Raw genomic sequence first — 23,695 nt, 5'->3', positions numbered from 1 at the left:
GGCTGTGGAGCCCTAGGAATTAGAATATAGACACCCTTCACCAGCTAAAGTTTGTACATTATGCGACAAAAGCCCTTGCACTTGTCCATCAACCCATCAACTTTACTTTGAACTTCTAATCAAAAGGAAGAAAAAAATAAATAAAACTTTACTTTGGACTTTTCATTTCTTTGCCCCATCTCCAGCCTATCCAATCCCATCTAATAACACTTCATAATCTAATCTCACCAATACTTTAAGTCTACAAATATAATCTCAAACCCACTAATGCACACTAAGTTAAAAAAGTGACAACCACCTACTTTGTTCTCCACGCCTAAGCTTTCCACTATAAATCCCAAACACTATTTCCTCCATATATACATCTCTCTCTCTCTCTCTCTCTCTCTCTCTCTCTCTCTCTCTCTCTCTCTCTCTCTCTCTCTCTCTCTCTTGTGGTCCGAGAGTGGAACCTAGAGATGGAGAAGAAGCTTCATGCTCTCTTAGTAGTAGTGTTAGTGGAAGGAGTGTTGTGTGATAGTGGAAATAACCTATTTGACCTCAACAAGCTTGAGATGTTTGTGGATGAGCTCCCTGACATGCCTAAGTTGCAAGGTTTTGGGTTTAAAAATGGCGTCCTGGTCGCCGGCAATCTCACCGTCGGGATGTACGACACCATGTGGGTGAGTTCTCTATTCCTCTCTTTTGTCTTCTTGGTGTTTAATTAGTTAATTTTCACAGCATTGTTGGATAACTTGTTCTTATTCCTTGCAACAGTTGGAATAATTTTTCGAGTTATCCAAGCATCACATAATAGTATATAAAAGGGAATTAGAACGTTTAGTTAAGTTTAAAATGCTGCTGTTTGTCAGAATTTTGTACCTTTTATTAATCGGAAAGCTTTGCATTTACCAAGCTACCTTTTTAAGCATCTATTCCATTGTTTATTAGGAAGTTACATCCAATTTAAAAATTCTTGAGAACAATATCTTAGTTCTTTAAATTTATTAGATAAAAAGAGTTTTTTTTCTTTTATTGCATGCACATCTCTAAAAAAATCCTCTTATTTGCTTACCTCTCTCAAATTTGGATTTGCATCTATACTCCTCAAAACCGATCTTATTCGAATTACTATTCTTTTGACATAGACGTTGACTTAATTACTCTTTGACGAAATCGAAATGTTCTATAAATGGACTGAGATTTCTATAGAACTTTTTGACGGAATAGAACAATTTATATGACGTTTTCTAAAGATATATAGACTTGTTTATTAGTTCAACGAATTGATCGATTCATTCAAGATACGTGCGTCTTGGTGGATAGGATTTAGTTTGGATGTTCTAGTTGTCTTTTAGAGTAGAGATCAACCAACTGCTGGCAAATCTAAGGCAATGTCTTGCTTAGATTTGGACCAAATCCATCGACGTACGGATTAATGTAATCGTTCAATTAATATACCGAAAAAAAAAATTCTCTTTATTTAATGTAATATAATCTGTCCACAAAAATTTAGCATCTTTCATTTGAACTTTGTTCATGCGGTTGGATTACGAATATGTTTGTATTTATTTATTTATTTATTTATAGAAATTTCATCGCGACCTCCCGCCTACACGAGTGTTCGCCTATGGCACGTGCAAAGAGGCTGCCACAGTCCCAGGCCCCACCATCGAGGTCCTCGAGGGTGTTCCCACCTACGTGACCTGGACCAATCATCTCCCTCCTCGGCACTTCCTTCCCTGGGACACCACGTTGGCAACCGCCAAACCTATCTCCGGCGTTCCTACGGTCGTCCATCTTCACGGTGGCATACAGCCGCCGACCTCCGACGGCAACTCTCTTGCTTGGTTCACCTCCTCTTTCGCAGCCACTGGGCCCCATTTCTCCTCTCCTGTCTACTACTACCCAAATCATCAGCCTCCTGGCAATTTATGGTACCATGACCACGCCCTCGGACTCACCCGCATCAACCTCCTCGCCGGCCTCGTCGGCTCCTACCGCATCTCGAGCCTCTCCGAGCTTCCCCTCCGGCTCCCCTCGGGCCCGGATTTCGACCGACAGCTCGTCATCTTTGACCGTGACTTCTGTTCCGACGGCTCCCTGTACCTCAACTCCACTGGCGACAACCCGTCCATCCACCCGCAGTGGCAGCCCGAGTACTTCGGCCCAGCCGTCGTCGTCAACGGCAAGGCTTGGCCCTTCCTCTCCGTCCGCCGCCGCCGCTACCGCTTCCGCATAGTCAACGCTGGCAACGCCCGCTTCTACCGCCTGTCCTTCTCCAACGGCCTCAGATTCGTCCACGTGTCGTCCGACTCCGTCTACCTCCCCAGTCCAGTCACGTCCAAAAGATTCCTCCTCGCCCCGTCTGAGATCGCCGACGTCATCGTTGACTTCTCAAAATCAACCACCGACGACGCCGTCCTACTAAACGACGCGCCGTTCCCGTACCCGTCCGGGGACCCCACGGACGAGCTGAGCGGAAAGGTGATGAAGTTTTCAATCCGACGGCGGAGAGAGGAGGACCCTTCCCGCGTACCCTCTCCGCTGCTTAGATACCCGGCACCGCACGTGCACGAGGCGGTCGCCTCGAGATTCGTGACGATGTACGAGTACGAGAGCGTCACGGGGGAGCCGACCCACTTGTACCTGAACGCCAAGTCCTTCAGCGAGCCAGCAACTGAGACTCCGAGAGAAGGGACGACTGAGATTTGGAGCGTGATCAATCTGACGGATGACAACCACCCGCTGCACATCCACTTGGGCGTATTCAAAGTGCTGGAACAGCGAGGGCTAAAGGACGCAGAGGGGTTCGAGAAGTGCATGAAGGACATCAATGACGCAATCAGATGCCACGTGGAAGATCACGCGATTGGGCGGCGTTGGCGCGTGCCGAGGCACGAGAGGGGGTGGAAGAATGTGTTCAAGATGCAGCCTGGTGTCGTGACGAAGATCCTGGTCCGCTTCAAGCCGCTCAGGCCGGAGGAGAGGTTTCCGTTCGACGTGACGGCCGAACCGGGATACGTGTACCACTGCCACGTAAGAAAATCTCAATGCTCTCTTCTTCTTCTTCCACTGCTAATTAATATAAGTTTTTTTCTTTTAACTTTCCTTGTCAATTAATTATCATAGTAAAAAGATAATTAGAAAAGAGAAAAAAAAAAAAAACTAGAAGGTACATATTCAACTTATGTGACATAAGAGTGTGGATGGCAGCAAGCAATGAAAAGGGATAAGATTTTGGCAGGCAAAGGTGACAGGATTCCACAACTATTCGTTTTGTTCCAAGTTATATATAATATGCATATATATATATATATATGATGGTTATAAGGGGGCAGTTGTACGTGTTCTTTTATCCTTATGTCAGATACCGACATATCCACCTTGGTTGGATAAAACTTATCCGACACGTACAGTCGCCCTTTGGAGAAGTCGACTTGAGAGTGTAAACAAGAACACGACTATTCTTGGTCCACGTGTCACTCACCTTGGCCAGTAAATAAGAATTGGGTCCGATTTGCTTACACAGTGGAAGTCTTAATAACGTTTGAATTGGGTTGGTGGAAGTCCTAGTCATCTTTGTTCATCAACATGCAGATACCATTGAGTTGGCTTTTCATCTTTCTTTTTATATATCTTGGTGGAATCATAAGTTATTCGACTAGGTAAGAGACTAGCTAGTTTTGCCCATTAGTATTAAATATTGGCATCTAGAAACCATTTGCATCCACCAAGTAGTCCAAGGAAAGCAATAAAGAAGAAGGTGATATAAAGCTGGACTTGTTTGGCGTCATGATGAATGTTCCTTTTTCTCTTTATTACTACGATGAATTATAGTATTCAAGAACTAACATTAATTATTTGTCACTGTTAACCCACATGTAATCTTTCTATTCATTTCCAAACCAAAAACAGATTCTGGATCATGAAGACAATGAGATGATGAGGCCCTTGAAGCTTGTCCATTAATGGTTGCTGCAGAGGACTCAAAGTGCAACTCAAGTTTACTGCTGCTGAAGAAGACATCAGTTAACTTCAACATACACTATAAATCTCTATTCACTAGTGTATACCTTTTGAAGTACTAGGCCAAAGTTAGGGCAATTAAAACATGCAACTAGTGTTGTACCTAAATAAATGATAATCATCAGTTGTGACATGAATATTCTTTCAGATTAATAAAGCTTTACCGATTGTACCTTTGTTGGTGTGGTGTTAAAATGTTAGCCATTGTTAAGATTGACCTATTCATGGATATAGCTTTTAGGCTTTTCTTCTTCAAAACCCTTTTTCCTCCTATAACTTGATGGGCCATTAAGGACATACCCTAACAGGCCTTAATTAGCCCGGCCTAAAACGTCCATGACTTCAAATCTTGATAAAGAATTTTATGACATGAATATGGTGCAGAATGCATTTATTAGTAGGTTAATTGATGCAAATATGGTCCTGTGTGTCCTATCAAAAGAAAAAGAAATCAAGCGTGGGATTTTTTTTATAAATATCTCTTATGGTGGCTAACTTGGAAGGAGCACAACATGAAAATCTTTTAATGAAAGGCGAACACCGAGACAGGGTGTATCCAAATTATCAAATCCTTATGGTGGACATAGAATTGTTTTTATCCTTATTGCTGCAAAACTAGCTTCTCTTATTTAAGTCTCTTTTTTTCATTTCTATTCTTTTGGAAACTTTTTTTTATTATCTTCATGAATCTTAATTGCGGTATAATCTCCTAACTTTCCTAAAACCAAAAATGTGCATCTTTCCCTTTGGCAATAAGTCCTCTAGAACTCATGGAATTATGTACAAAATATGGTATACCACTAGTCATCTCCAACTGGCTACAAGTACTTAAAAAAAAATTTCTCCTCTTTGCCGACAACAAATCTTACTAAATCTAATGACAAATGTCAACGCAGACAAGAACAGTTTACCTCAGTTGTAGAAATTGACAAGTATATTGGGGTTGTTGAAGTAGTACTCTGTCAATCTTTTTTCTTTATTTTTCTTCTCGTTCTCCTTCATGCCCCCCACTAACTCATGCAAGATGAGAGCTTATGACGGCAAGAAAAGTATATATTTGAAGTAGGAAATATATCAATTATTAATTTAACTTGCTAGAGATATTAATATATATCTTGAAGAATCCAACAATGGCACGTCTTGCACAAATCAAGTGGGTTTGCCCATAGTTTCTCTGATCCAATTCCTTGTTCCGTGACTTAGTCCAAGTCCAATCTGACGTGTTGCATGCATATCATTGCTTTAGAGAAATCTAAAATACTACGAATTCGTTAGGTTTGAGTTCCAAGTTCGCTGATCACGTAGGAATCCAAGTCATACATCAACTGTATCTTGGAGTAACATTAGTCTGAAAGCAATTGATATTGATACCAAATTAGGTACCTATTGATGAGGGTTTCTTGAAGACTAAGCTATTGACATTTTGAAATACCAATAGTTTGAATTATGGGGGCAATGAGTTCTACGTCCAGTTAAGTTTTGAAAGTGATTGTCGACTAAAAAACAATAGGTTTATCTGGTGGAGAATTTACTACTAAAACTAATTTAGCACATGCCTTAGCCTATTGCTTAAGTATCTAATAAGATAGGAGATAAAAGCTGGCCTTATCTTAAGTTATATAACAAGAATATATACATATATATATATATATGTTACTATAACGCGGTCTGCTGAAAGACTAAGTTCACGGATGCCATATGCTTGCACGTAGGGATGGATAAATGAGGGCCAGGTCAACTGGTCAAGGCCAAACATTTGGATAATTCTTTGGATAACCAGTCCACTGTTCCACTATTCCGGGTCGAATAACGTGGAATCCCGCCCACAGTTCTTAATTATCACCAAAAGTTACAAGTTTATTCATGTTCCAATAGTAATACGTACATACGTACATACATATATATATATATATATATATGTAGACTAACTAACGGTGGTTGGGATGCTAATAGAAACCAGCTAGCCAATCTCTTTAACATCTGAGTTAGGTTCTTAGCTGGTGGGATTCTTGAAGAGTGTTCTATAAAAAATTGTATAATAAAGATAGAAAACTAGGAGAAGGCATCTTATTCTAAGGCCTTGATAACAAACCAAGTACAACATGTGGTTCATTCCGAACAGCAAGTTGGAAGAAATAAACTAAGGATAACCATCACGGAATGTTCATGAATAGTTTTAATAAATATATATCAAACTTTGATAAATATATATCAAACTTTGACATGAAAAGCATGTTTAATACTATATATAATCTATTATGAAGTCATTACAACTATATGACAGCTTAGACAATGGCCCATGATAGCATTATAACACTATTTTCCATCTTAATTTTATCACAGCGAGTATCATTTGTTATGTATAGTGGATAAAATTATAAGATAATTATTTATAAGGGAATTGGATCAACAAAAATAAAATGGATAAAAGGAAAATATCATAATCTTTTCAAAGTCCTATCTAACAGCTACGAAAGGAACAATAAATAAATAAATGCCATGTTTTCACACCCTTTGAAGGTAGGAGGAGGCTGCTCCTCTAATAAATTAGCATAGATTCCTTGTTTTTATCTAATGGAGGATTGTTACATTATATTATGCTTAGTGGACTATATTAATACTAAGTACGAAGAAGAACTAAACTAACATCCGAAGAAAGGGAGTTGCACACATACAAGTTGACATTCTTCGCTAATGATTGAGTAGGTTGTATTATTAATTTCAATGGAAAAGATTTTATCGCCAGATACTTCTAAAAATAATCCTAACTTATTAATCTAAGCAATTCATTCCCAACTAATTGGTTCACTCAATAGATTTTCCCTACTAATTAATGCCATTGATCAAGAATAAGAAAAGGTGAAGTTTTTGATCCAGCAAGCGTGCAAGTGGTAAATTAAGATGAGATGACGTACTTATTATGAACCTTAACCCTTTATCCAAATACCCTTTTCCTTCTTTATATATATGTTCAATATAGAGAGAAAAAATTTACCCTCTTACAATCTGGCCAAACTTAAAAGTTTTCCTTGAATTAAATTTATTTTATGATACTTTAACTCATAAGCAACTTTATAATTTTTATCCAAAGCTAATGGCCAGAGTAATTGACCATCGTGTTTTTGGCAACTTCACATTTTATTCTCTATTTGTTCTGAGATGTTTGTGATTATCAACCGAGTGCTATAAATTAGAAAGAAAAATATTTTGGTCTTCTTATATTAAGATTAATAGTCGTTAGATAATAACATATATGTCAAAGTTGCATGAGTTAAATGTCACAAATAAAAATTCAACCGCACTTTAAATTTTGACCAAACTATAATTAAATTAAATCTATTTGTCTCTTCAATATATATGTGTATATATATATATATAGTATTTTGTCTATGACTAAATAAAGAGCTAGATTGCGGTCTCTAACCAACGAATAAGAGTGTGTTCTGAGTACGATCTTTTAATATAAATAATGTGAAACCCTCTCTGATCCTTTTATTACCCCTCTCTGATCCTTTGATTATTGGTCAGAGAGTGTGATTGGGCACCACTTGAACAAGTCATTGGTAATGTTTGGCAGATCCCCAACTAAAAAGATGGAAGGAAAACAATGGAATGCCGGCCGGCAAGAACGTAGCACACGTCTTTCCCTAAAATATTAATCCCTTGATTACGAAATTGCAACGAGCTGGCTTGGCTTTCTCACCCCCTTTGCTTGGCTATATAAGAAGGATCTTGGCTCAATAGCCAAAGCATTCAACTGTGCTTACCACACGCACTCTCAACCTTTGCAAAAGGTGGGGTTTCTCTTTCTCTACATCTATCTCTTGTTCTCCTTCTTCCTCAAGCCAAGCCCTCTTGTTTCTATTATTGAGACCGTAATTCTACAATTTTCTTTATATATAACTCGTAGACATGTTATGAAAGTGTGTATTTTCCCTTCTATCTTTTTCGCTGCAACGTTTTCACGCTTTTGCTATCTGGTTTTGTTATAGTTTGGTAGCTGTTATGATAGATCTTGGTAATGCTTTTTTTTATCTTTGGGATATATATAGTTTGTCAAGAGATATAACTACTCATTTTCACTATTTTGTACAGCCCATCATATATATCCAAGTTAAAATATATATATAAAGTAAACAAAATATGCGTGCATGTACAAAACTGTATATATGCATGTAAATATTAATTAATTCAAAAGGACCCAAGTTGTTGATGATGCTCGGTTGCTATTATTTCTTGGATTTGATTAGAATACATAGCAGAATAAGTCAAAACTATTGTTTCCATTCTCTGCTAGGCAACGATTCTTTTCCAAATTTCCTTTTGACTACTGTTTTTTACATAGGAAAAATATAATCGTAACCACTGCATATACGATTAATTTTTGCAGCTAATTAGAGAACGTAGCAGAAATGGGGAGCAGAATGCAAATAGCATTCACGCTTCTCTTGGCAGTCTCAGTTGTTGCCACTAAAACCATTCAACCCGTTACGGAAGAAACTCTCCAAAAGGTGGCTGGATCATTGCAGATGTACGTGGATCCACTGCCCCAGATGCCAAAGATATATGGCTACTCTATGCACAAGGGCCAGCCAGTCTCTGTCAACCTCACCATTGGCATGTACAAGAAGACATGGGTACGTAATGTTCTCTTCGATTAATAATTCCTCTTATTATACGTAGTTTTTTCCTCTTTAATATCCCTATATTAGCTAGAATAAAGTTTGACGTTCGGCAGTCAAATGTTTATATTGATTACAGAAATTTCACCGCGATCTCCCTGACACCCCGGTGTTTGTCTATGGCACCTCCGCCGCCAAGGCTACTTTCCCTGGGCCCACCATTATTGCTCGCCACGGTGTGCCCCTCTATATGACGTGGGAGAACCACCTCCCGAAGTCTCACATCTTATCCTGGGACCCGACTGTCCCCACGGCCATCCCCAAGTGCGGCGGCGTCCCGGCCGTTGTCCATCTACACGGTGGTGCCAACCCTCCGCAGTCCGACGGCAGCGCGTTTGCCTGGTTCACCGCCGGCTTCAAAGAAAGAGGTCCCAAATGGACCACCCCCACTTACACCTACCCCAACGTCCAGCCGGCCGGCAACCTCTGGTACCATGACCATGCCCTCGGCCTGACCAGGGAAAACCTCCTGGCCGGCCTTCTCGGGGCCTACGTCATTGAGAAGCCGACCGTCGACGACCCGATGAACCTCCCTTGCTTGGAAGAAGATCTCCACCTCGTCATCGCCGACCGGAGCTTCAACGTCGATGGCTCCATCTACATGAACACAACTGGCAACGTCCCCTCGGTCCACCCACAATGGCAGCCGGAGTACTTTGGCGAGGCGATCACCGTCAACGGCAAGGCATGGCCTTTCCTCTCCGTCCGCCGCCGTAAGTACCGTCTCCGCATCCTGAACGCCAGCAACGCCCGCTACTTCAACCTCACCCTCTCCAACAACCTCCCTTTCTACGTCATCGGCTCCGACTCCTCCTACCTCTCCGCACCCGTCTGCACCTCCAGCATCCTAGTGGCTCCTGCCGAGATATTCGACGTCGTCATCGACTTCTCGCAATCCACCACTTCCGAAGCTGAGTTGTTAAACAACGCGGCCTACCCGTTTCCGACCGGAACCCCAGCTGGCCCATTAAACGGCAAGGTCATGAAGTTTACCATCTCAGCAGAAACGAAGCCCGACAAATTGGATAAATCCACGATGCCCAAGGCGGAGGTCAACTATGCTGTGGTGAACATACCAGACATCTCCAAATTGAAGACGAGATACATCGTCTTGTACGAGTACCAGACCGCCGACGGTGAGCCGACCCACCTCTACATCAACGGCCTACGCTTGGAGGATCCACCGACTGAGACGCCCAAGTCCGGGACGACCGAGCTGTGGCACGTGATAAACCTGACCGGCGACAACCATCCGTTGCACATACACTTAGCGACGTTTCAGGCCGTTAAGGCGCAGGAGCTGTTGGACCTGCAGAACTTTACGGATTGCATGACGGCGGTGAACGACGCCGTGAAGTGTGACGTGTGGCGGCACGCGGTGGGGAAGGTGGTGGCGATACCGGAGCACGAGAAGACGTGGAAGAACATCGTGAAGATGGAGCCGGGTTACATGACGAGCGTGGTGGTGGCGTTCAAGCTGGTGGATACCGACATGCCGTATCCGTTCGATGCCACAGCGGAGCCCGGATACGTCTACCATTGCCATGTAAGTTATTCTTCAAGTCCAGCGTAAAGCTTTTGCATTACATGACCTTAAATTAATCTCTCTAACATAAGCAATTAACTTAATTATGTTTGCAGATATTGGATCACGAAGACAATGCTATGATTCGTCCCTTGATATTGCAGCCTTGAAAGCTTATAACTCTGAATAAATATGGTAAGAGAAAGTGTAGAAATTTGTGGGAGATTGAGAAGAAATTATTGTTTTTAAGGTAAGTTATTGTCGGGACTGGTGTTGAGTCACTCGTCGTGTGGTATATTTGATTATATTGTATTGTTCGAATTATATTTCAAATGTAATTCTTTTCTCAATAAAATTGCTTAACCCAATGGCGCAAATAACGATGCAGCCATAAACAATTTAGCTTTTAGCACCTACGTCGATGGTTGCAATTGAAAAGTATATATATATATATATATATGTATTTGTATATGTATATGTTGAGAAAGTAGCTTGTGCCTGATTCCCCCAGTAGTTGGATAGATGAATTGTTTTTAAAGTATTTTTAAGTATGCATGTTGCCTTGACTCATGTAAGATGAGGCTAATATAGCAAGGAAGAGCTTTGAAGTGTTCAACGGGGATTTGTCCACAGCTTCATCAACTGAATTTATCCGCGCACATCTTTCTAAGGATTACGTTTTATTTATTTAGGGAATAATGATAAGTTGTTTCGCGACTAGTACTCATGTCACTAGGCCGAAGTCAGCAAGTCTTTCTTTCACACTAAGGATTGCTATATATATTCCAAAAGAATTTAGCTAGTTTTGTGCTTCAAATTTCCTGCCCGTGTAGACTTCCATGTCATATATCAACTGCATCATGTTTTAGTAACTTAGTAAAAAACAATTGATACTAATTTTTTATTCATTCATAAAGGTTTAATTGAAGAGCAAGAATTCAAGCTAATAATTTGAATTGAGGAATAGTTTTACTTGGAATCTCTGATTTATTATTCTTTTCGATGTACTTTTTCTAAACTCTTTTGGCATATACGGATTCTTGAATTATTAAAAAATCTCTTACTTCTCTAATGCTATTAAATACAAATAAATAAAAATATTAAACTATCCACTTATATTGACCTTGATGGTTAAGAAAGTAAGTGAATAATAAAAAATTTTAAAAAAATTATTTCAATATGTGCCCTCGAGCACTTCCGTCCTTTGCTTCCCCAACTCCCACTCTCGCTTCAAAACTCTCCACCACGTTGTCCAGTTGCTGCGTCTCGAACCCAGACTTCAAGTCGAACACCTCGCTGATCCCCAATAACACTGACGCCTCTAAGAGTTACTTGCCTCGCCGGAGCGACGACCTCACCATCACACCCGACGTGCTGCAAGCTTAACCCTCGAGCTATCTCGGCCTCGTCACCATGGAGATGTAACAATAGACGCCTCGACCGCCCCGATAACTGGCAGCTCTCTTTGGGAATGGAAGCGTCCGGAGTCCATCTACTCTGTGAAAGATACATGCCCATTAGACGTCGACTCCACCAGCTCCGTCTAAGGTCCGTCATGGACCTCATGGTACTACTACCAGGGCTTGGACTTAGACTTCTTAAGGTGCTCAATTCTTGATCTGCCATCGAGATATAACGACACCATTTTGGAAAGATTCCCTATTGTCGTCTGAATGGCGCCATCTTGCCTAAAGCCATGTATACCTTGCAGTCCATCTTGTCGTTCCATTGCTGAGACGTAAGGGGTGAACTCGATGGCCAGTGGAGGAGTCATCCTCGGAGGTGGCACTCGCCCTCCAAGTCTTCTCCCATCTCCTTGTATTTGCTGTCGATCTCCTCTTCCTCCTCTGTCGCTCTTCTTCCTCAGCCTCCCCTCCGGCTCCGGCTCCGGCTCCTCTTCCTCTCTTTCCCCATCTCTCAGTCGCAGGCTTGGCTCAAATATTGGGTTCAAGTTTTCAACTCCAAAGGCTTGGCCGGAACCCGACCAGCCCCGAACTACCTTCGGTTTCGATGCCCAATTACTTTTCCCCAACCTGGCTGGCTCATTACCACACGTTAATACCGGAATAAACAAAATTGAATTTCGACTTCTACACGGAGTAATATAAGCAAAATAAATTTATTCTAAAATAGTAAACTTTTAATTTGAATGTCTAAATGATGGAATGTCGCCAAAATACCCATGCTTCATGAGGATTAGGATCTAAATTAGCCCTACCAAATTTTATCTAATTCTAAGTCTGCCATCTCGTACATCGTTTCTTAGTTACATTTAAATTCCAACACTGAGTCGATTACCGACTTGTAATCTCCCTCAAATGCGAATATCATCATTATCATCATCTATGCGGTCCTCAGGTATTTTCATAAAATTATCATTAAATTATTCATATTTTAAACTGTTGGTGTCACACAAATGATAAGAATGTTATTCAGGTATACACACACACACAAATTTAGGATTAAGAATTTTATTCCGGCTAAAATGCTGCATGAGGTGAGATAAATCAATCTTTATACAGATGCAAATGGTCAAGCTTTAATTCCATCTTAATCTAAAATTGATCATCAAGTGAGACTAGTTGCATATATAAGAGTAGAATAGGAGTACTGTTAAATTTTGAAAGTGAATGTCGACTAGAAATCAATAGGTTTATCTGGTGGAGGATTTTACTACTAATTAGAACTAATTTAGCACATGAATTAGTCTACGCTTCAGAATCACGAAGTTGTCACCAGTTCGGACCATGGATTAAGTTATACCAAGTACTAAGGATATATATAAGATATTCCAACAATTATTAGCAGGGTCTACAATTAAGACTAAAACGCAGTCAACTTCATTGCTTGCACATCAGATAAATGATTAGGGCCGGGGTTTAAGGACAACCATATGCAAAATTCTTCTGGTAACCATGTCCACCTATCCGGGTGGAATAGCCGACGCCCACAGATAAAACTCAATTAGCAATCTCTTATATCTTCTAATAGTAACTAATCCCAAGGCTAACTAGTAGTGCCGTTGAAATGCCAATAAAATTTTAATTTTTATTTAGTTCGTGCATAAAAAATACTTATTTATAAATTACACCTCGATTAGATATATTCTATAATCAAACACCTAGTTATGCATATTTTGATTAAACTTTACATAAGGTAAATAACATTATAAGTTATGTACAAAATTCTTATTACATGTGGTGGGTTGCGATAACGTTATTCACGTTTTTAAAGCAAAATTTTTCTTATAATTAATATGCTTATTTATAGCCTAGACTGTTTTGTAAGTAAACAAAAATTCTTACATAAATTATTCACAATAATTATTATGCTTTACAGCCAAACAATAAAATATGAGTAAAATTATAAATTTATCTAATTTATATTTAAAAGGTGTGCTAAAGTAATTCTTAAAAAATCTTATACAGTAATCAAATGATACCTTAATCTCTTAAAAGTTTAAGATTGATCTTGGCAGTTGGAAGTGTAGAATAAAATATTAGAAAACTAGGCGAAGGATCTTATTCTAAGGGCTTAACTAACCAATTACATAATAATACTCCAAACAACAATTAAGTTGCAAAAAAAGAAACTAAAGAATAAGCATAACGGAACGTTCACGAATGACTTCAATAAATAGATATCAATTTTTGTCATGAGAAATCGTTTACTATCCTATAGTTTATGAAGTCATCACAACTGCATATATAACAGCTTGATTAACGGCCCCATGATAGCACTATAACACTATTTTCCATATTAATTAATTTTAAAGCAGTGAGTACCATTTGAGATAGTGGATGCAATTATAAATAGTTCTTTATAAGAAATTTTGATTTATCATAATAAAAAAATAGGAAACGTAGAATATCATAATATTTTCATCGGAAGGAGAGAGAAACCATTTGATGATTTTACGCGGTATCAAATAGAAAGTGCTTAAGTTTAAATCTTACACGAGCAACACAATATACCTAATTTAGTTTAAATATTACACGAGTACGTAACACAATCTATCTATCGTTTATTAAAAGAAAAAAAAAAGAATTAACCCACCTCTTAAGAGATCTAACACTATTTGTCGAGGTTGAGAAATGTCAAACGAAAGGCCATGTTTTCATACACTATGAAGATAGAAGACAACTATACTATAGACGCTTTTATTTTCTGAGAATAGTTCCATTATTAATCATGCTTTAATGGACTAATACCAAGTAAGAAGAATATCATGCTTTAATGGACTAATACCAAGTAAGAAGAATATGGAACTAACATCCTACGAAATGCAGTTGGATACAAGTTGGCATCCTTTAGTAATGATTGAATAGGTTGTAAATAATGCCAGATGCTTTTCAGATATATATTTTCTAATTAATTGATCAAAAATAAGAAAAACTGAAGTTTATGAGCTAGGCAAATGGTTTAAAAAAGAGGTCTTTAATTATTTTGAGTCTTAACTTTGATTAAATACCCTTTTCTTTCTGTCCATATATGTTTAATATATATACCATAAATAAATTAAAATAGTTGGACCTATCACTTCCAATAAGAGTGTGTTCTATGTACGACCTTTCATTAATGACACTATACTTCAACAAATTGGTGGTGTCTGGTAGATTACCAACCCAAAAGTCAAGGAATATATATATATATATATATACATATATATATATAATTAAATAATAGTACTGTATAGTTAATGCATAAATAATTATTGTAATCAATATTGGAATGTCAGCAAGAACGAGTTAAGCACACGTCTTTCCCCCAAAATATTAGATCTCTTAATTGCAACGAGGTGCTGGTTTTGTGATCCCTTTGCTTGGCTATAAAATGGGGGTCTTGGCTCAATAGCCAAAGCATTAAACCGTGGCTACTACACGCCCTCTCAACCTTTGCATAGGTGGAGTTCTCTACTTATCACACGCCCCCTCTCTCTTCTCAATATTTTAGCTATCATCTTTTTGAATTGGGAAAATGTAATGCTAACAAGTTCTTGTGCTAATTGATTGATATTTGCAGCTAGTTATATGGATCGATCATTTAGAGTAGAAATGGGGAGCAGAATGCAAATGGCATTCACGCTTCTCCTGGCAGTCTCCGTCGTTGCTGCTCAAACCATTCAACCCGTGACGGAAGAAACTCTCCAAAAGGTGGCTGGATCACTGCAGATGTACGTGGATCCACTGCCCCAGATGCCAAAAATATATGGCTACTCCATGCACAATGGCAAGCCAGCCTCTGTCAACCTCACCATTGGCATGTACAAGAAGACATGGGTACGTAATGCTCTTTCCATTAATGTACATATATGCAAAATATAAAAGTGTGATATTAATTCTTCAAATATTGTATATATATATATTGATTACAGAAATTTCATCGTGATCTTCCTGACACCCCGGTGTTTGTATACGGCACATGTGCTGCCGCCGCCACATTCCCTGGCCCCACCATCATTGCTCGCCACGGGGTACCACTCGATGTCACCTGGGAGAACCACCTCCCTGACACTCACATCCTTTCCTGGGACCCGACCGTCCCCACCGCCATCCCTAAATCCGGTGGCGTCCCGGCCGTCGTCCATTTACACGGTGGTGCCAACCCGCCGCAGTTCGATGGCAGCGCCTTCGCCTGGTTCACTGCCGACTTCAAAGAGAGAGGCCCCAAATGGACCACCGCCACTTACACCTACCCCAACGTCCAGCCGGCCGGCAATCTCTGGTACCACGACCACGCCCTCGGCCTCACTCGCGCCAACCTTCTGGCCGGCCTTCTTGGAACCTACGTCGTCGAGAAGCCGCCCATCGATGACCCGATGAATCTTCCTTGCCTCGAGGAAGACCTCCATCTCGTCATCGCCGACCGGAGCTTCAACGTCGACGGCTCCATCTACATGAACACAACTGGCAACGTCCCCTCCGTCCACCCGCAATGGCAGCCGGAGTACTTTGGCGAGGCGATCACCGTCAACGGCAAGGCATGGCCTTTCCTCTCCGTCCGCCGCCGTAAGTACCGTTTCCGCATCCTGAACGCTAGCAACGCCCGCTACTTCAACCTCACCCTTTCCAACAACCTCCCCTTCTACGTCGTCGGCTCCGACTCCTCCTACCTCTCCGCCCCGGTCTGCATCACCAGCATTCTAATTGCTCCCGCCGAGATATTCGACGTCGTCATCGACTTCTCGCAATCCACCACTTCCGAAGCTGAGTTGTTAAACAACGCAGCCTACCCGTTTCCGACCGGAACCCCCGCAGGCCCTTTAAACGGCAAGGTCATGAAGTTTACCGTCCTACCTGAAACGAAGCCCGGCCAACCAGATAAATCCACGGTGCCGAAGACGGAGGTCAACTATGCCGCGGTTAACATACCAGACATCTCCAAATTGAAGACAAGATACATCGTCTTGTACGAGTACCTGACGGCCGACGGTGAGCCGACCCACCTATACATCAACGGCCTACGCTTGGAGGATCCGCCGACGGAGACGCCCAAGTCCGGGACGACCGAGTTGTGGCACGTGATAAACCTGACTGGCGACAACCATCCGTTGCACATACACTTAGCGACGTTTCAGGCCGTTAAGGCGCAGGAGCTGTTGGACCTGCAGAACTTTACGGATTGCATGACGGCGGTGAACGACGCCGTGAAGTGTGACGTGTGGCGGCACGCGGTGGGGAAGGTGGTGGCGATACCGGAGCACGAGAAGACGTGGAAGAACATCGTGAAGATGGAGCCGGGTTACATGACGAGCGTGGTGGTGGCGTTCAAGCTGGTGGATACCGGCATGCCGTATCCTTTCGATGCCACGGCGGAGCCCGGATACGTCTACCATTGCCATGTAAGTTATTCTTCAAGTCCAGCGTCAAGCTTTTGCATTACATGACCTTACATCTCTCTATTATATGCAATTAATTAACTTATGTTTGCAGATATTGGATCACGAAGACAATGCTATGATTCGTCCCTTGATATTGAAGCCTTGAAACTTGAAAACTCATCATTCTAAACAACCATGGGAAGAGACGATCTTCCCAAGGATCCAGAAGTTTCGGGAATTCATTAGTATCATTGGTTGCAGATTCTTGTTGAAATAGTCAACACATAGTAATTAAAATTAATTCTTCTGTTGTCAAATTTTATCGTTTCAAAGGTAAGTTATGCCGGGATTGGTGTTGGGTCATTCTTGTACGTTGATTATATTTTCGTTATTCACATTCAATTCAATGTAGTTCTCTGATCATCAATAAATTTCTTTTACCAGTAAAGCAAATGTCCACGCAGACAAGATAAATATGACAGCCACCTTGGTGAAAGAAATTGGGGTTGTTTAAATAGTACTCGTTCAATGTTTCTTTTTATTTTTATTTTCTTGCTGTTCTCATGTTTTCCACAGTCCCACTAATTGGATAGTGAATTGTTTTATAAAGTAAGTATTAAAACTAATAAACATGTTGCATTGACTCATTGGGATGACAGCTTATGATGACGAAAAAAAAGAGTATTTGATCTATAGGAAATGCGGGGGTTTTGTCCACAGTTTCTCTTGATCCAATTCCCTGACAATCAAGTCCAATTTCACGGATTCTATACATATCACAATGTTTGTTTAGAGAATAAAGCACTATAATCTATAAATTCATGGGCAAATGAAGGTCTTACCCATGCAATATTGGTCTTTATTAACAAATGGAATTCGGATAAGAATTCTTTATATTTGGTAGGTTCCTTTCTGGTAACTTTGGTAAGCTAGTTTCTGAGATGGTTTTAATCTAATATATAATAATAGGCATGCAGTACCTGATGACTTACTTTGGATTCGATATTATTCACCGACAAAATTAAATTATTTCAATATAATATTACTCCAATAAGCATGAACTCAATCAACCAGAAGGTTCCAATGATTTCCTAACGGACTAAGACATGAAAAGATTAATAAAAGAACCTCTTCCTTGACTAAATGGCTTGCTTAATTGGCTCAATTAATTACGTACGTTCTTGTCCAACCTATGAGGCAATAATTCATATATATATTCATATATATGTGTGTGTGTGTTTATGATTCCAAGCATGACGTGGACTGGTCAACTCTGTTATTCAATTAATTAATTGTCCCAATAGAGCTGTGAACATGCTTGGATACCTAGTCTACCTTTCTCGTATTAATTTTCATTTTGTTTAGTATCATGTTTCAGTGGAATGATGCTCATTTTAGTTGACGTAAGGACTAATTATGGAGCTATGGATCCTCCTCCAACTAACACAGATCCTTGGTTACTAATTCTTTATATATATATATATATATATATATATATATATATATATATATATATGAAGAAAAAATAGCCATTTGTTCCAAAAGCGGTCTGCTGGCTTCTAAATTTTCACTCTTTACAACCAGAAACTCTTTTTTTTCTTTCTAGTAATTAAAAACTATGTATAAAAAATTAATGGAGCGGCTGTGTAATGATTCGTCTGTTCCAAAGTGGGAGAATGTTTATAAAAAATTTCGTTTGTAAAACCATAGTATTATAAGGTGTAATTAAGATGTTTGATCGAGTTCATTGCCATGAAAGTTTTCAAACAACATACTCGGTCAAATTCAATCTAGAAAGAGTAAATTCCGTCATTTTCTTAGAAAAATATTTGTCCTAATTTATCTCCCTCACTGTCCAACTATTAGATCATCACGCTTTTCAAATAATTCTTGGCTTAGTATTTCAACATTTGTATGGAAAGGAAGGGTCTAATAGAGAAATAATGAACATTGCACATGTTCATATAATCCTCGTTTTATCAGCCCATGATCTGCCTAACTTCTATCATCTTAAAAGATTTTCCTTTGGTGAAATAAAATATTTGAATGAGAGAAGATGGCAAGAGTGCAACAGTCATGAACAGTAGTAGTCTGTAGGCATTTAAGGCTAGGTTGAAATGTAGTGTCTATTGATTGATCCTATTCAAAATAAAACTGTGCATCCAGCAATATAACATAAAAACTACGTGCTAGGCTGCTAGCTCTTTATTAGGTATAACTAAAGACTAACCCATAACAAAACAAAATAGTGTGGGCCAACTCACAACGCATTGCCTTGATGTTTTATTTCCGTGCACATTTAGTTAACCTGTGGAAGGTGCAACCTTAGTCCATAAGTATGACCTTAATTGTGACATATAATGTGAACCCCTCTAAATTTATGATTCCGTTAATTAATTATATGTTATAATATGTGATTAGGCCACCAGGCATGTCAACCTTGATAGTAGCTAACCCAAACAAAAAGTGGGTTAGTAGAGCAATTACATAGTTTGAACTAGTCTGATGAACTTAATTATACGTTAAACGTATGATTGGGCAAATATTTCAACATGTAAGTCTTAGTTGTGGTTGGTGCATCCTCCAACTCAAAGAAGAAATACATATGAGAAGAAATTAGATACGTTTACATGGATGATGGCATGAGGTAACAACCCCGGTTTTTGTTTATTGGTTTCTTTCTAAATCACCATCCGTTATAAATTATGCCAAAATAAGAAAAGGAGAAATTTCAAGCTAAGGTATGAATTAGCTATTAGGTACCATCTGCAAAAAGATCATCTATAATTAGTTATACTTTCGTTATCGATCCATTACATTAATTATTCTGTGAAGTACTCCCTCTTGACTTAAACAATATTTTATGAAGGACAAGAGCATCCTAATCTTAACCCACAAGGTAAGGACATGTAGGGTACTCTAATATTATTATTTTATACCATAAAATGATCTAATATAATGTCAAATAATTGGAAATGTTTCGATTATGAAGTTTTGCACTCTATATTTTTCCTGTATATATCCTCACTTTATTTGCCAGAAAAACATCATGAGTAAGATTAACATAAAACTAACTTACATAATGTAACCAAACAAAAGGATTATTTTGACAGGTTTTAAAGTAAAATATTAAAGGGTTCATATAACGAGTTTTGGTAGGTTTTAGATAAGGATATATACTAAAGTAACTTTCCTTATGTTTATGTTTTCTGGTAAACTGTATAGAAAACTTTGGCTAAATGTAGACGGGGTAAAGATGTAGGGCAAACCGGCAAAGTATATACTAATGGTGCTAAATCTGAAAGAAAGAAGAGAAGTTGCTTTGGTCCATCCTGGGAGAAGAAACGTGGAGGATAGGATTAGGAAATAAAATAAATATCGACAGGAAACAAGGCTGTCTTTATTGAATCGTCCTAGCTAGTTTGCCATCTTTCTACTGTGATAGGTTTGATTGTGACCAAACTAATAGTCGTTGGATTTGACATGCTTCCTTGACAATGCGTGGCAGTGGGGACGCACGGGGTGGGTTGTCAGCAAGTCATGGTAGGTTTGGAGGTCGATTTATTTTTAAATTGATTTCATTCGTCTATAAAACGAGCACTTAGTCTCTTTCGCCAAGACATCCAAGCTAGCTTGTGTTAGCCACACGCCACTCTTTGAACTTTCCCTCACGGTTCAACATCTCTCTTACATATTTGATCTCTTATCCATTGAGGTAAATATCCATATATATATACACTAAACTTGTTCATGCACTTTGCTGTAGTGCAAGAAACGAAGCTTGCAAATGAGGATCAGAATGCAGCAACTAGCTTTCATACTCCTCCTGGCAGCGTCCCTCGTCGCTGCTCAAACGGTGACGCAAACAACCCTACAAAACTTGGTAGGATCATTGCAAATGTACGTCGATCCACTGCCGCAGATGCCAAAGATTAATGGCTACGCGATGCAGAATGGCTCTCCAGTTTCCATCAGCCTCACCATAGGAATGTTCAAGAAGACATGGGTAATATTTAATTTAATTACTACGTGCGTACGTAATTTATTATGAAAGTAATAAGAATAATAAATAATATAAGATCGATATATGATTTTTATTATTTTTCTTACGGCAGAAATTTCACCGTGATCTACCTGAGACGCCGGTGTTTGTCTATGGCCAATGCCTTGATACGGCCACTTTCCCGGGCCCCACCATAGTTGCCCGTCACGGCGTCCCTCTCCACGTCACTTGGGAGAACCACCTCCCGCAATCCCACATCCTCCCTTGGGACCCGACCCTCTACACCGCCATCACTACGTCCGGTGGGGTCCCAGCGGTGGTCCACCTCCACGGTAGCGTCCACCCTCCCCAGTCCGATGGCAGCCCCTTCGCCTGGTTCACCGCCGACTTTAAAGAGAGAGGGCCCAAATGGACCACCACCACCTACTCGTACCCTAACGTCCAGCCCCCCGGCAACCTCTGGTACCACGACCACGCCCTCGGCCTCACTCGAGAGAACATTTTGGCTGGCCTTTTGGGTGCCTACGTCATCGAAAAGCCGTCCGTTGACACCCCGATGGATCTTCCCTGCGACGAGGACGACCTCCATCTAATCATCGCCGACCGGAGCTTCAACGTCGACGGCTCCATCTACATGAACAAAACGGGAAACGTACCCTCCATCCACCCGCAGTGGCAGCCAGAGTACTTCGGCGAAGCGATCACTGTTAATGGCAAGGCGTGGCCGTTCCTCTCCGTCCGCCGCCGCAAATACCGCTTCCGTATACTGAACGCCAGCAACGCCCGCTACTTCAACCTCACCCTCTCCAACAACCTACCCTTCTACGTCATCGGCTCCGATTCCTCATACCTCGCCGCCCCCGTCGCGACACCCACCGTCATCTTGGCCCCCGCCGAGCTAGCCGACGTCATCATCGACTTCTCGCAATCCCCCACCACGGAAGCTGAACTGTTGAACACCGCACCGTACCCGTACCCTAATGGCACCGCCGCCGGCCCACTAAACGGCAAGGTCATGAAATTCACCATACAACCCTTCTCATTCTCCGACCCCCCTGATAACTCAACGGTGCCTGAGAAAGAGGTCAACTACGCCACAGTGACCATGCCGGGCCCTACAACGGTGACTAGATACATAGTGATGTACGAGTACCAGACGTCATCCGGCGAGCCGACACACCTCTACATCAACGGACTCCGGTTAAATGATCCAGTGACGGAGACACCCAAGTCCGGCAGCACAGAACTATGGCATGTGATCAACTTGACCGGCGACAACCATCCGTTACACATCCATTTGGGGATGTTTCAAGCAATCAAGGTGCAGGAATTAATAGACCTGCAAGGCTTTACAAATTGCATGACGGCAATTAATGACGCAGTGAAGTGTAACGTAGACCAGCATGCAGTCGGTAAAACGTTATCGATTCCGGATTACGAGAAGACATGGAAGAACGTCGTCAAAATCGAACCGGGTTACATGACGAGCGTGGTTGTAACGTTCAAATTGGTGGACACCGACCAGACTTATCCCTTCGACGCGACGGCAGAACCCGGATATGTCTACCATTGCCATGTGAGTTATTCTCTTCCACACTTTTGGTAAGTAGCTAGATAGGAGAATAAGTCGATCTATTCTGACATACGCAATATTATATTTATCTTTGCAGATATTGGACCACGAAGACAATGAGATGATTCGTCCATTGAAATTGGTCGCGTGATACCTGAAATTAAAGTGATCCAGATAAGGAGTAGTAGTTTATGTCTGTCATGCATGATTCAATAATACGGTCAAAATGAAGATAGAAGACGGGATGTCTATTTTAATTCTAGAAGAGTCTAAAAGTCTAAATGTCAGTGTATGTAGATGGTTGGTTTTCAATCTGTGAGTGGAGTGAGTCAGAAATTAGTTTCTGAAGCTAATTTCATGCGACTGTTCGTATCTGGGCCAATTGTTGTTGTATAATGTATTCAATTGATTATTTGAATTCTATAAGATTGATGTATAAAATCTCTCATTGTCCAAAAAGCAATATGTGAGTATGTAACATCCTTTAATCGGGTGTGAAAACAGTTATTAGACATGCTATACCAACGTCAGGTAAGCCACATTACTTGACTAAATGCAACCATGATAATTTTTTATTCGCAAAGTTGGTACGTAGTTGTTGTGATATAGTGATTCTATTGAAAGTTTGGCAAACTTGGACTAAAAGAACAAATGGTAATATGTACTTCTGATTCTGGACTTTTAATGTATGCATAGTTATCTTATTCAAATAGCGTAATATATCTAGCATTTAGCTTATCAAGCAAACATATTCAACAAATAAACCGTTGAATGCCTTCATGGTCCAATATCTACAAAGGTAATTGCATATGCTAGAGAGAGAGATTACAAGAAACCAACAGTAGCAAATCTATCATAGCATTAGTGAAGTAGCTAATGAGCTCCCTCACATCCTCCTCTCCCCAAATAAACTTCTAGCCTCGATGGAATATGTATATATTACTCTTTGCACATTGTACTATTTATATGTACTGGATTAAAGTATACGTGCTTACTTAACATTTTATCTGGTTTAAATCTGAATTGTTACTGTCGAACTAGAGGAGCTTATCGGGTCGGGTAGATAATGTGCTCATCTCGGACC

At 40.4% G+C, this 23,695-nt stretch overlaps 4 protein-coding genes across 4 annotated transcripts; all 4 read left to right on the top strand.

Moving 5' to 3' along the window:
- Positions 1-276: 276 nt before the first annotated feature.
- Positions 277-4,182, top strand: LOC140792964 (multicopper oxidase LPR1 homolog 2-like). Its single transcript, XM_073144230.1, has 3 exons — positions 277-662; positions 1,570-3,018; positions 3,898-4,182. Exons 1-3 carry the CDS (start codon positions 459-461, stop codon positions 3,949-3,951), a joined length of 1,707 nt encoding a protein of 568 aa, XP_073000331.1. The 5' UTR covers positions 277-458; the 3' UTR covers positions 3,952-4,182.
- A 4,238-nt stretch (positions 4,183-8,420) lies between these two features.
- Positions 8,421-10,595, top strand: LOC140792857 (multicopper oxidase LPR1 homolog 4-like). Its single transcript, XM_073144079.1, has 3 exons — positions 8,421-8,645; positions 8,770-10,236; positions 10,332-10,595. The coding sequence occupies exons 1-3, from the start codon at positions 8,421-8,423 to the stop codon at positions 10,383-10,385; spliced, it is 1,746 nt and encodes a 581-aa protein (XP_073000180.1). The 3' UTR covers positions 10,386-10,595.
- Positions 10,596-15,269: 4,674 nt separating this feature from the next.
- Positions 15,270-17,201, top strand: LOC140792856 (multicopper oxidase LPR1 homolog 4-like). Its single transcript, XM_073144078.1, has 3 exons — positions 15,270-15,494; positions 15,590-17,056; positions 17,148-17,201. The coding sequence occupies exons 1-3, from the start codon at positions 15,270-15,272 to the stop codon at positions 17,199-17,201; spliced, it is 1,746 nt and encodes a 581-aa protein (XP_073000179.1).
- Positions 17,202-20,659: 3,458 nt separating this feature from the next.
- On the top strand, positions 20,660-23,074 carry LOC140791816 (multicopper oxidase LPR1 homolog 4-like). Its single transcript, XM_073142478.1, has 4 exons — positions 20,660-20,708; positions 20,802-21,041; positions 21,151-22,614; positions 22,709-23,074. Exons 2-4 carry the CDS (start codon positions 20,823-20,825, stop codon positions 22,760-22,762), a joined length of 1,737 nt encoding a protein of 578 aa, XP_072998579.1. The 5' UTR covers positions 20,660-20,708; positions 20,802-20,822; the 3' UTR covers positions 22,763-23,074.
- The last annotated feature ends 621 nt before the right edge of the window (positions 23,075-23,695 follow it).

This window comes from Typha latifolia, chromosome 7, assembly GCF_019914945.1.
Source record: "Typha latifolia isolate L0001 chromosome 7, TyphaL0001v2, whole genome shotgun sequence".
NCBI lineage: Eukaryota > Viridiplantae > Streptophyta > Magnoliopsida > Poales > Typhaceae > Typha > Typha latifolia.
Note: the sequence above shows the minus strand (reverse complement) of the source record. Positions and strands in the feature narration are given on the sequence as shown.